The 14,582-nt window shown below is 37.9% G+C and overlaps 1 protein-coding gene across 2 annotated transcripts in view; it reads left to right on the top strand.

Moving 5' to 3' along the window:
- Nucleotides 1–11,956: 11,956 nt before the first annotated feature.
- Sdc (Syndecan) overlaps nt 11,957–14,582 on the top strand; it is a 95,397-nt gene continuing 92,771 nt past the window's right edge. The window contains exon 1 of one of the 2 annotated variants that reach the window (XM_089236168.1): nt 11,957–12,213. In XM_089236168.1, coding sequence (XP_089092294.1) covers nt 12,142–12,213 — 72 coding nt within the window. In that variant the 5' untranslated portion in view covers nt 11,957–12,141. The remainder of the gene's footprint in view (nt 12,214–14,582) is intronic. The other variant, XM_089236169.1, reaches the window with a different exon arrangement.

The raw sequence follows: 14,582 nt of genomic DNA, 5'->3' as shown, positions 1-14,582 counted from the left end.
GGAATTCCAAATTTGCGAAATCGACATTACTATGTCCAAAGCGCGAATGCGGAGATAACAAACCCGCGAAAAGTGTTTACATATGCTCATACAGATGCAAGCAATTGATCAATCCGAAGCAACGCGAATAAATAGTTGATAATAAAATGGAAAACGTTTGAAAAGTGAGAACCAATTTTCGAAAAGGAGAGATGGAATGCGAGAGTGAGAGATAGAGAGAGAGATGTGTCATCGTGCCGTGTTGTATGTATAATATGAGACAACTTCGGTGTCGCAGCTGCTGTCACGCATTCAATCTGAAAATTTCGAGACAAGCGCATTTTGAAACATACAAGTCGTAAAAATGTTTTCACGGACAAAGACCATCGTAAAAGTTTTATATTCGTTGTTTCTCTCGCTCTCTCGAGCCATTTTTGCCACTTCTCCCTTATCACTTCGAGTCGTTTTCTGGTATTAGTATGTAGCACATTTTCACTTTTACTATTGTGTATCTCAATCTCTCAAATTCTCACTGTCAAATGAAATTAACTCTTGTGCAATTCCATCAAAGACTATACCATAACATAGAACAAGAAGAAACGAGATCGTTGTAGCATTTGTTGTTCTGATCATAAGTCCGGTCATATCAATGCGATCTCCAGGTTATATCCACAAAAACGCTTTTGCAATCTGAGCCACGAGGAAATTGTTGGGAAATGACATAATAAGATGCTGGAAAGATATTAAACAAATCTAGAGCCAAGCAGGCTGTGGGATATTCAATATCGGTTGAGTTGCTTTTGTTATGGTAGCATTATACCAACCATTACACGCACATTCCAACATGTACCAATTCGTTAGAAGTTCCGTAGAGAAATATAGACGAGATGCATGTGTGGTTTAGTAGTGGTAGTAGTGATAGCGGTTGGGACCTGAACATATTTTGCGAGCCACAATTAAATATATTATGGAGGAAGATTGTCAGCATCCAAAAAAAAAGCATACAGAAGATACAGGAATGCTGAAGGGAAGAAACTGAACAAATATAGGAGGAAAGTAAAAAAAAATGAATGAAAATTCAGGGTTAATTCAAGAAGCAATTTCAGAATTATTGCATGTAATTTTATAATTAAATTGAAAAAATTCCAGAATTAGTGAAAAAATAATTTCAGGTTTATTGCAAGAATTATTTTTGGCATTAATGCAGGAAGTAATTATTTTGAAAACAATGCAAGAAGTAATTTTTTCAGACTAATACAAGAGGCAATTTCACGCTAATACAAGAAGTAATTCCAGAATTAACGCTAGAAGAGAGTCTACAGTTACTACAAGTAATTGTAGAGAATTAATGTAAGAAAGGATTTTAAATTAGGGTGAGAAATGATTAATGCAAGCAATAATTTCAAAATGAATGCAACAAGTAATTCAGAACTGATGCAAGTCTTCCATAGTTTGAAGGCCTATGTTTGATATGGGGTTCCGTGTCCGAGACCCGTTAACATACCCATCTAGTCATTGTATGCAATGACGGGTCATTGACAATGAAAATTCAATTGTCTCTATCTGACGAGCTGCATGAATTTTGCAAAGAGGTTACGATATCTATAGCATACAATATTTTTTAATTATATTTTATTTACTAAATTTACTATAATTTATTAATTATATTTTTATTTACCTAATTATTTTACAAGCATGTTCCTTCGTAATTAGCAGCAAAATGCATTTTAATAACATATTTTCACGTCTTATTAAAACATAAAAGCATTAATTCAAGAAAAATATTATGGTGCCACCGACGAAAATAGAGCCTGCCAATTATAACTCACAAAAGACTACTTCAACATCCAATCAAAATTTTCAAAATCACTCACAAAATTTAAAAAAAAATCATAGTGATCATAACTATGAGCCATCAATAAAATCACGGATATCGATAGGATAAACATGTGATTACACATCCGTTTAAGAAACAAAAGAAAAAATTAGATAACGATGATGTAGGCTACGATGACGTTATATTTCCCAGACACAAATATTTGAAATAAGACAAACCATGCAAAGAATTTTCGAATTTTGATACAAGGAACAAAAAAATGGAAACACAAGAAGAAACTTTCTTCAAGAGGATGAGAAAAATTCCAAAAACTAATAATAATATGACTATATTTTCACATTCCTGTATCCGAGAAATCTTTAAATCTTGGAAGTTCCACATCCATCTTGGTTCTTTTTCTCTTCTTTTTTTTAGACAAAAAAAAAAGGAAACTTCATTCCTCTTCTTGTTCTTTCTCGAGCGTATTTAAGAAAGTATACAAAAAAGAATAAATAAAAATGCAAAAAAGCATCTCAAAATAAATGCAAAAGATTATTTCAGAATTAATGCAAGAGGTGGCTGCAGAATTACATATTTCGGTTCAATACAATACAATTCAGAATCACATTTTTTCGTAAAGTAATTTCAAAGTCAAGGCAAGAAGTAACTCCAGTGTTAATGAATGAAGTAATTTCGGAATTAATGTAGAAAATTATTTCATAACTAATGAGAAAGTATTCTATGTCCGGTGCTGGTGGATGTTACTGGGCGGGCTTGTGCGGAGTTCATGAATAATTTGCAAGCATTTTTTTCAATTATCAGCTCTGCATTATAATGAAACATTAAATCTCATAAAATGATAGCAAAAACAATAATTTAAATAAATAAATACATATATACATATATATATAATTATTATAAATATTATAAACCATATAAAAATATTAAAAAATAATAATAACATGGCGTTGGACGGTAGAATGCAAGCCGCCGCTAATTACTCAGGAAGACAACTTCCACATAAAAAGTCCAAATTTATTAGTCCAAAAGTTCATAAGTTATTCATAAAATTGCACAAAAATCGTAAACACATTTTTATTGATATCATAATTATCAGATATCAATAAAATTACGGATATTGATAGGATGGAATATATGATTACATATGCCGTCTTATCCACTCAAGAAACAAAAAAAAAAAAAGAAAAAAATTCGATAACGATGATATACGATGATGTAGTTATATTTCCCAGACACGCATATTTGAAATAGTTCAAGGTAAACCATGCGAAGAATTTTCAAACTTTGATGTATGAAAAAAAATATAAAAAATAAATAAAATTTAAATACGAGAAGAAACTTTCTTCAAGAGGGTAAGGGGGAAATTTTTTTTTTCCAAAAACTAATAATATCGCCATCTTTTCATTCCTGTGTCCAAGAATTCTTCAAATCTTGGAAGTTCCTCATCTTGGATCGGTTTTTTTTTTCCTTGGAGAAAAAAAAGAAAACTCTTCATTGCTCTTCTTCTTGTTCTTTCTCGAGCGTTTTCTTGGAGAAATATTAAGGAGCATATCCAAGGCGATATTCCCAAAAGACCGTGAATTATAAATGGAGGCCAAGAAACATCAAAGTATGGATCGGTTCCTACCAACGAATGAAATGGAGGAAAGCGACGTCTCCTCTCTCTCTCCCTTTCTCCAAGATAAGGGGGAAAAATGTAAGAAAACCCTCCTTGAACGGAGGAGAGGATGAGAAGAAAAAAAAAATTGAAGATAGGTCTACCTCTAAAAAATTCATACATTGCTATATTAACTTCATTTCTTAGATAATATTTTACTTACTATGTACGAGATTTTTCTATATGTTCCATGTGTATATCTATGTGTATAAATGTTTAATATATTAATAATTTCATTCAAAGGTGCCCGAGTCTTATCAAATTTGGATTTCTTGCTTTATTTTTGTCATCCGTGATTATTTTTGGCCTTTGATATATTATATTGAGACAGTCTAGATCAGTACTTCTAAACTTTTTTATAGCCCTTGCACGTTAAACCAGTGTTTGATATCGCAAACCCCCTATTGTGCAGGTGAATGCCTCGCGGAACCCCCGTAGTAGTTCAATATTCATCTCATACCCAAAACTTATTTTCTTTTTACAATTTGCGTACCATAAAAAATTTCACAAGTTCCAATTTCACAGCACAAAATGTGTCATTCATGCAACGGCAGTGAATAGAAATAATTCAGCGGGCCCCTCACAAAGAACACATGGACCCCCCCCCCCCGCCGGAGTCCGTTGACCACAGGTTGAAAAAACACTGTTTCGTAGCTCTGCTTTTCCCATTTTTCTTTTTGTGCCCCCCCCCCGTCTTACTCAGACTCCTCTCATTTGGGAGCGAGACCCTTTCTACTAACCAGTATTTAATTTAGTCAAAACTAAATTTATAATGAACAGAAATTTTATAAATAAAATCAATCTCTGAAAACCAACGCCAGGCACGAATCCAGAAGGGGAAGGATGGTCATCCTTCCCAAGAGCGAATTACATGACAAAAATAGGTCTGTATAAAATACGGGACCACGCAAACAAACATTACACGAACCTACACAATAAATCGCCTCTCTCGACTATCACTATAGGTCCGCTACCACTCCTACCTTCGACTAGACTTCAGTGAGCATTCTTCTTGAGCGTGTGTGTGGAGGGGGATGTCTATGCATGGCTGCCTCACCATCATGAGTTCTGGGGGCCAAATATTTAGTTAGAAGTAACACAGCTTACATATTTACATACTCAAATTCTTGAAAAAACCTTAGTACCGATTCTAATTATGTAGGCCCCAGTCCATGCTCACATAAGGTCATGGATTAAGGGAGCCCTGTGTCCATAGAAAGCTCTGCTAGATTCTGGAAGCAATCGCATTTTTTCTGAAAATAACTCAATTGAAAGCTTTATTTCTTCACAGCATTTTGTCCCTCCTCCCTTCACCACTTGTAATAAATAGCTCCACCCTTGCACCTGATTTGCAATTTGCACCCGTAGCCCCCTTGGATTATCCCAGAATCACAAAGGGGGTGACGTTTATTTATTTAACTATATACCAAGCTGCAGAAAAAAAATCCAACTAAAGCAAGATAAGACAGAAAAATGCAAACACAAATACACACAATAAAATTAAACCGAACAAAATGCTATACAGAGGTATAAAATACAAAAAATAAATACAAATACAAGTCAATACAAAATAAGTAAAATGAAGGCCTATGTAAAATCACCGGATCAATTAAAAATAAATAAACAAAACACGACGATTAAAAATGAGAGGAAAAATAAATAAAAACGAAATATTTTAACAATCACACACAACAAATGATTTAAAGAAGAAAAAAATCGCCCATCAATCGGAGAGAAGAAGCTCTTTGAATTTACCAATAGGTGTAGTAAATATATATATCAAATCTCTCTCGTATAAACTATCATATAAAATACAAAATCATTTGTTTATAGCACAAGAGAGACCAATCGAGGTTCTAAAGTGAGCTATACGAAATAATTTATTTGACCTGGTGTTGTACCGTGTGTATGTGACTAAAAATCCTATTTTAGACTACAGAGAAAAAACAATCGCTATTACCATTAAGTAACTGCCAGAAAATTTTCAAAATAATGAAATTTCTTTTCTTTTGGAGAGGAGTAATTAAAAAAGTTTTTCGTAAGAAAGTTGCAAAATGCCAAGGGCTGTGAATCTTTTTACATCGAATACGTTTAACTGCTTTAAAAAGCAAAAGCCAGAACTTGAAGTTCTGCCGATCTATTAGTGAAAAAAATGTCGATTTACTAACAGACAAACAAGTTGCCTATCACAGTGACTCCGTGGCCCCCACATAATCCTTGAATGGGGGCCTTGATTTTTGACAGCCTGAGATTTTTAGCTTTAAAACCAGACATGACCCAGGTTCTGTCCCTTAGGGGATATAAGCCAGTTACCCCGAGAGGTTGGGCCATACTGGTGAGATTTTTAGCTGGCTCCTTATATTGATTTCCAGCAAAAATTATGGTTTTAAATATTGGAAAATATAAGACCTTCCTCTTAGGCCAAAGATCCCTGTCTGTCTTCCTCATCTGGAGAGCCATGGTCGTAACAGCACCATGAACCCTCGGGAAAACAGATTCTCTGGGCACGTCTCCCTTTCTTATTGAGGTGTGAGTCACCCCAATTCAAATATTTTTTTTTTCATGCATTAGACATGTTTTTCGCAAAATTTTGTTCTGCATGTGTCTCGTTAACAAGAGGCTATCTATCCGCCTGAGCTATCCAGTGGACATATGCCTATGCGTTAAGATAGCTCTCGGAAATTTCCTTTGATGAACCCTAATTTCGAGTCTTTCAGAGAGGGCACCATAAATTAATTTTCTGTAAATGTGTAAGCAAAAATGAGAGTGTTAATCTCTAATCCCTATCATATCTCTCGTGGGCGGGGGAGGGTGAATGGGTGGCGGCATACATATAAACATTAAAGAGGGCAGCAAAACGTGCGTTCAACGACGACAGCAAACGTTCTTGCAACGTGCCGTAAAATGACCAAGTCCGGGTGAACGCAAAAGGTTTCGAGTCCCTACTCTAGGACAAATAGAAATTAAAAGCGCTGAGATAAAATTAATTCAAATGCATTTATTTCGGAGTATTCCACAGGCTAGACCATAAATAGTACAGGAAAACACCGAGGTATTATCTGGGTGACCGAAATAAAGCACATCAAGTTTACTCGGGATTGCCGCTGTAATACATGTATTTAATAATGTATTTCAAACACCTGCTTAACGGTCACCGACAGATACAGTCACGGACACCGTTTTCATCATCCGTCCCACTGGACTAAAACCACCCTACGGACACCAATAGTAGTAGTTTCTTGTTCGAATTATGCTCACTAGATGGCAGCACGAGTTCTAATATTTGATTCTGGTTTTGGTGAGTTTTCAATTAAATTTTGGCTTAAAATTCGTTAAATATTTTTCAACTTTTGTATCAGTTTGCTGATTGTGCTCGTATATTTTACATGTTCACGCTGTTTAAAATGAACAGCTTAATAATCGGTGCTCTGTCTAATTAACTGTAACAGAAAAGATCCCAAAGAGAAAAAATTGATGTCATCGAATACAGTGAAAAACATAAAATAGGAATTTGTGTTTTCTGCAAATGAATTCAGTGTCGGGAGGAACAGAAATGCTTCATTTTGGAGCAAAAGGAACATTGACAAGAATAATGCGTTGACAAGGGAAAAACTAAACTTCTGAAGACAGAAAAACTTGCCGTAGTTTGCAGTTGTGCACGATTCGCTTGTTTTAGCACAGGCATCTTCATCCCCAAATGATTTTTCTGAGGCCCTACCAGGAACATTTTCGAAAATCTCAATCAGATCCCATTTTTGTGAGCCCCCCACTATTTCTCTTGAGGCCTCCGGGCCGTGCCCGGGTGGGCCCATGCCTTAAGACGGCAACTATCTTCATCCTGTTGTTCGCGAGCACCACGGTGCTCCCTGAAGCACCCAGAGTGCTCTATACTAGCGTTCGATTTAGTGCTCGCGAGCACTTGACCAGCGTCCCCCAAGTAAAGCACCTTGTACGAATTGCATGGATGGATTAAAATCATCCTGATTTCATTCATTGGTATCCCAAACTTGCAGTAAGAGTGGTATTCTTTTGATGATTGGTGCAGGCGGTGCTCTCGACTAGAAAAAGGTTGAAGACTTCTGTTTTTTTAGCAAGAAGCTAAAACAAACTAAGAGCATGCAGTAAAGAGACCTTTTAGTTGCAGTAAAATAGTTATAATTTTTGTTCTTCCTTTTGTAATGTTAGGAACTGAAATTACCAAACACTTACAAAAACTCTTTCTGTACAAAAAAAAAAATTTAAAAATGAAAAAAAAAAAAGTGCAAAGATCCATGAAATTTTTTAAACGAATGTGAAGTGAATTCCACCTTCACTATAGAGAAAACAATGAGAATCAAGAATTTTTCTTATTTCTCGATTAAAAGCAAACATCACATGCAACAGTTTTCTTAATTAATTTTCTGGATGTTTCCCAGCAAAAATATTTATTTTTCTTTCTTTAATTCACTTTGTCAAGAACGTACACTGCGGAAGGTATGCCCGGAAAGAATTTATTGCATGTTGGAAAAAGAAGAAGAGAAACACAAAAAATGGTGCAGCATTTACCAAAGGGAAAACATGGCTGAATCCGACTTTTGTACTTTTAGGGTTTCGATTGAAATATATATATTTTTATGTGAATAGCACAGCTCGTATCTGATTGGAAAATAAGAGACAAAACGTTACCAATCAAAGAAAACACTTCCGTTTTACAAATACAACTACAAAGGCCACAACGGACAAAATGAACAGCGAGGTGACTGGATATCGAATATACAGGGTGAATCCAACATATGTTGTCAAATGAAAGGGGGTGATAGACCAAGTGGATCATGAAACACCCCCACCAACTCTGTCCTATTTCGAACCGTTTTCGAGTTATGGTGGATAATCGATTATGGGAAAAAAATGCGTCAAGTCTAAAACAACCCGGATTTGTGAAGTTTCTGAGAGACCTGCAGTATTTTCTTGCGAAAAATCCGCGGTGGCGCATAATCCATAGATTCCTTTTTATTTTATTCTTTAATTAATAATGTAGTTTTTTTAATAATCTCTACAGGCATCATTTGCCTCTAGATCAGTGGTTCCCAATAGGGTTTAAGCTAGATAAGAAAAAATTCCTTTAGGAAAAAAGCGAAAATGGGGGGAAAAGCTTTAGCAAAATGCTACAATGCTAATGATTTATCGTTGGATGTCTTCTCGTTTCGTACCTCCTGTACGCATTTTTGCGAAAGTGGCTCCTACTTCTTTCGCATTTTGCGAAAAATGCGACCGTAGCTTAAACCCTTTTGTTCCCAACCCTTCTTTTTTCAAGACCCAACCTAAAATTTAAAAAATCCTTATGCCTTCCAAAAAACACACTTTGGGTGGGGGGGCGTATGGGTTCCATGCAGGCACCCCCAGGGATGATCAAAAATTAAAAAAATAATAATAATAAAATATTGAAAAAAAGTTTTAATTTTTCTCTTCTTCAATTTTGCCAATTTAAGATGCCTTTGAAGGTTAAAAGCTTACAATTTCCATGGAGAGTTTCTCTGTTCTTCCCCTCAAACCTCAAATTAACCTGTTCCCTCCCCCTCTGCCAATGACAGTAGGTCCTACGAATGCTCCCGTCCCCTTTCCGGGGAATAGCTTATTATTATTCTTATCATTTAAAAACAAAGAACTCCTATACCCACGTGGTGGAAGCAGAAAAAAACCCTTGGTCTGAAGTGGGGTGTTTTCAATCTTTCGGACATTGCAGTCAAAAAAAAATCCATGAAGCCCAAGGTTCAACAAGTCGCACTGACGCATATCGATTCGTACAGTGGCACCTCAACGGGACCCAGGCATCCACATAGGGAGCATTATTAAATGATTTTATTTATAATGAGATTATTTTTCCATTTGATATGTGCACTTCCATTAATCCTGAGAAATTGTTTTTTCATTGTAACTTCAGTGACCCTGGAAGTATTTCTCATTAATTATGAATTATCTCATGAATTGCAAAATCATTTTCCCACCAATTCTGAAATCATTTCTCATTGATGCTGAGATTATTTCTCACATTAGTTGTGAAATGTTTTCTGAATTTTTTTTTTTTTTCATTCAGGGCTTCTTTATAACCACTTCGGGGTCATTCAAGTATTACGTCAGCATCGAGGGGGGGGGGGGGGGGGGTTTCGGATTTGCTGACTTTTGATGACAAGGGGGGGGGGGTTTGAAGGTCGCTTACGTCATCAACCACCCCTTTTTGAAGATATGAAATATTCTAAGCTGCTGACGAAATTTTGCTGACGGGGGGGGGGTCCGTGTTTTTTTGCTGACAGTGGGGGGAGGGGGTCAGAAATGTCTGAAAATCTGCTTAGTAATACTTGAATGCCCCCCCCCCCCTTCTATAAATTCTGTTACCTTTTTTCGGAAGCGGGCCACTGAAATAAGCTGCGAGGGGTGGCCCTCGTGGGCTATGCATTGAAGGCCCCGGGTTTAAAGCCTCCGAAGAACACGGTACCCATGAAAGAAAGAATGAAAGAACAGATGAATTGAGAGAAGGGGAAAAAAAGTCTCTCAAATTCTCTAATAATAACCAATTTTTGAACTAATCCTACTAAAATTAAAATTGCCCCCATTAAAAATGAACTTGGCCCCTGTGGGGTGTAGGCAGTGGCGTATTTACAAGGGGGCTTAGCGGGCTATAGCCCAGGGCGGCAAATTTGAGGAGTGAGTGGCCGAGAAAATTAGTACAATGGAAGAAGGGGGTAGCGAAATCTGTATAACCCTAAATAAATCCCCGTCTGCATAACAGTGTCGTCTTAACACATGGGCTTAATTAGGAACGGTCCGGGGGCCCTCCTCAAGAGCAGAGGAGGCCTCATAAAAATGAGACAAAATTTTCGAGAGTAAGCGAGAGTGTAATTGGTACGGACAAGCATTTATAGACAGGTAGGGTCTTAAAAACATCGCATTGCCTGGGACCTTGATGCGCTTTATATGGCCCTGCTGCCGAGACAGTAAGAGACTGTAGGTCATTGAGTGTCCAAAAGATTGACCTATAGAAATTGCAAGCACGTGATTGGGCGAAAGAGTGATTCGGAGCGTGCGCGCGCATGATGAACAAAAGAGTGACCAAGAGAAATCGCAAGCACGTCATTAATGAAGAAAGTGATTTGGAGCGTGAGCAATCATGATGAACAAAAGAGTGACCTACAGAGTGAGGGACCAGCTCAGTGAGTGATACAGAGCATGCGAATGACTAAAAAAATTTTTAGAGACCGGGTAAGCATGTGAATGACCAAAATAATGACCTAGAGCAGCGGTTCTCAACCTTTTTTTGACTCGCGGAGCCCTTTCTGGGAAATAATTTCTATGGAGTCCAGTAGGCCGATTTTTCATTCATTCATCAAAGTTACTGATTTATTATTATTATTATTCAAAAATACTTATAATTCTTTTTTTCTGAATTTACTGTTGTTTCGTATTTTTCTTGAGCTGCCGCGGAGCACCGGTTGAGAACCGCTGATCTGGAGCGTCTGTAAACGTGTTTAGTGATCAAAAGGGTGACCTATAAAGTAAGGAACCATACCATTGAGTGACCTACAGCGCGTGCAAGTATATAATTGACCAAAACAGTGTGCAAGCATGTGAATGACTAAAAGAGTAAGTTAGAGAGTGTGTGAGTACGTGAGTGACCAAAAGATTTACTTTTTATCACTCAAAAGTGAGTGACACAGGTGAGTGAGTTGAGAGACACAGGTGTACTTGCAGGAGTGGGGGGAGGGAGAGAACAAGAGGGTTATAGCACAGGGCGGCAAGGAAATAGTAGTGAAGAACATTAGACTAGGGGCTGGGAGAAGGTTGTCAAAACCATAAATGCGCCTCTAGGTGTGCGCCCCGCGTTGGGAACCAAGGCTCTTGATGGTGAACATGTTGTTCCTGATAAATTCATTTAAATTTCTCTGCATAAATGAAATGAATAAATTCATAATTATAAGGATTTTCCAATTTTCAACTATATAAAAAAAATTTCTCCTGTGATTTTTTAAACTTTTTTTTGGATTCAAATTACATATTGGGTAAGGTAATATGATTCCTGACGTGAAAATTTATGATCGAGAAAAGGCCTTTCCCTCGCCAAAAACCTCCACTGGAAGGAGATTTATTTGGCGATTTCTCAGACGCTGCGAGAGATTTCAGGGAGTATTGACCCCAAAAAACTGATCGGTGCTGCCATCTATACATCTTCCTCAAATGCAATTAAATACCTAATCTAAACTGTTCTAAAAAAAAAAAAAGCAAACTAAAAATTACAATTATATCACAAAAAAAAATATTATCCGTAATTTTTCCTCTCAAATTTTTCTTTTCCTTAAAATCTAATTTTCTAAATTTTTTAACGAAAAACATCCGAAGCCATGCGTTTGGCGAGAATTCACACCCATGACTGCTGATAAAGAAAAAAACATTTTTGGCTGGGAAAATATGTCGCCAAACGGGTGGAGGAAACTTTGCTTACGGGGGGAATTGTAGCAACCCGATCATTCACGATGTATCTATGATGGGCGAGAGGCAGCCGCCGGTCTTCTTCGCTTTAGCATTACCGAATACATAATATACGCGATTGTTTTTAAGAAAAAGGAACACCCTTTTTTTTTTTTGGATTAACAACAATTGTCTGGACATTGTGATTGTTGGAGAAGATATTGTGACGATGTGGACTAACTTATTGTGTATCCTGGTCGTTTGTCAAGTCCGTATTGGATTATCATTGACATCACAGAAGGTAATAGACATCTTTTTTTTATTTTGGCCATTCTTGAGCTTCGGCGGCGGCGCTTGGGTTTGTGCCCGTGGCCCCTCCCGACGCCCCCCTTCGCTTTATTTTTCGCGTTAACTTACTATTATTTTTCCTATTTTACTCTCTCGTAGCTCCCTCTTCTTCTCATGGCCGACGCCGCTTTCGCACGAGCTCTGTTTGTAGTAGTAAATATAGTATTTTGCATTTGTTTCGTGTAATTTTGTTTTTTTCATTTTTCGCCAATTATTCCCACGATGAGTTTTGTCGCCGTAGTTTGTGCGTGTGAAGGTAGAAATTGATTTGTTTTCGGGTGTTTAATTAGTTCCGTGATTTTTTTTTTTTTGATTAGTACTTTTAATATGAATGTTTATTATTTTGTATTGTGTGTGTGGGGTGGGGGGGGGGAATTGCTATAGGCCTGACACCTAGTGGTGGTGTTTTTTTTTTTATATTTGTCGCTTTAAATCTGGTTCCCGTAAGAACTGTTTTACGCTGTGTGGTTTTTAAATGAGTGTCTGAAATTTCATCGTTTTTTGGCGATTTTTTTACATTCTGTATTCAAGTCGGGCTTTGGCATTTTACGACGGGTCTATGCGGGGTGGGCTGTTTATGAACCCTCCCGGGCGTGCCAAGTGATTTTTCTGAGGCCGCCTACCCAGACGAGAAATATACCTGCCTACCTATTTACATTCTTCCTCCCGGAAATTTGAACCTTGTCGAATTGTCACGAGGCCTCCCCCGGGCATTTTCTATGATCCCGAGACCCTCTGCTATCAATATTTTGAGTTTGAGCCCCTCCCCCATATGTTTTAGGCCTAATAAAGCCCCGCTGTGGTGGTCGAGTGGTCTGGCGGACTCGCATTGTGGAGACCCGGGTTCGAAACCTACCGTCGTCACGGTGGTGGTCCGCTGAAGTTTGTTTTCTGTGGTTTCTCCGACTTGGAGGGGTGTGAATGCGAGCTGATGTCCCCCGTTAAAAAGTCGCCACAGAGAGCAACAGGCCTACAACAGTACAATTATTCAAACGGCACATTTCACACAGAATTTATAATATATATATGACGGCTCTAAAAATTCACACACTACTATATGCGCATTCAAAGTGTTAGGCCGGGATTACACTGTAAAAGTTTTGTAAAAGCTCTTTGATAAAACTCGAAAAAATTCAACCAATATAAGATCACCCGTTGCATTTGCTCGAATGTAACCATTGCGCTTATTGGTTGAGTTTTCCCAGTTTTATAAAAGATCTTTTATCAAAATTTTATATTGTAATCCCGGCCTTGAGTTACACTATAAAAGTTTTGTAAACGTGCTTTTATAAAAATTGAACAATACAACCGATAAACAGATCGGTTGCATTTGCTAGAATGTAATCGATCAGCTTATTGGTTGTATTTTTATACAACGTAGTTTTATAAAAGCACGTTTACAAAATTTATACAGTGGACAGGCCCGCCATTTAGGGGGAAGGGGGCCATCGCTCCCCTGACTTCTGAAAATACACTAAAAATGGTATATGTACATACATTGTGTACATGTGCTTTGCCCCCCCCCCCCCGGAAAAAGTTGAAATGACGGCCCTGACAGTGTAATCCAGGCGTTAGGCACATATACTCTCACTTCTGCCACAACTCAATCGGTAGTAAATTTCCCATGGCGATAGACCGGGGTTGTGCTCGGTTTGAAAGAAAGTCCTCCCGATATTTCCAATAACCAGGGATCGACAAATCCCAGTCGCCAGGTTGCCATGACAATTATAAAGTCTGTATTGGCGCCTAAAATTTTCTGTATGCAATTGCTATGTGTATGTGATGTCCTTTTCCTTTGTTAAAAGAAAATCCTCTTTTAACAAGTCCCAATATTTGCCACCATCCCTATACTATCTATTGAACCCTCCCAATAACTTCAAGGAATATGCTTACTATAAATTGTTTTATATTCAATTTGGGGATTATTTTTGACATATGGAGCCAGTGCCGTAAATAGCCATTCCTGTGCAAGAATATTCATTTAGGCATGGCCCCCCATACGGGTGGGGCTGACAGGGTTCCGCCCCGGGAATTCCTCCCATTATTTTTTGCTTTTTCACGCTATGAATTAACTATGGAGGGGCCCGACAAAGATCCCAGCCCAGGGCCCTGCTTCACGATGTGGGGCCATACATTCAGGCCTTACCTGGCCCATTCTTGGCGCCCAGAATGATCCGTTTAGGCCCACTCTGGGTCCCCTCTTCCAAGTGAGCCCTGTGCGGGTGCACCTGCCTAGTTACGGCACTGTGTGGAGCATTTACCCAGGGCCGCGAGTGAAAATAAAAATTTACTCTCTAGCCCGGGATAAGCATCCACGCCTAC

The sequence above is a fragment of the Pholcus phalangioides genome, unplaced genomic scaffold, assembly GCF_987345545.1.
Source record: "Pholcus phalangioides strain wild (caught in Gottingen) unplaced genomic scaffold, Ppha-v1.0 ptg000009l_1, whole genome shotgun sequence".
In the NCBI taxonomy this organism is placed as follows: domain Eukaryota; kingdom Metazoa; phylum Arthropoda; class Arachnida; order Araneae; family Pholcidae; genus Pholcus; species Pholcus phalangioides.
The sequence above is the reverse complement of the archived record's forward strand: the minus strand, read 5'-3'. Positions and strand labels throughout refer to the sequence as shown.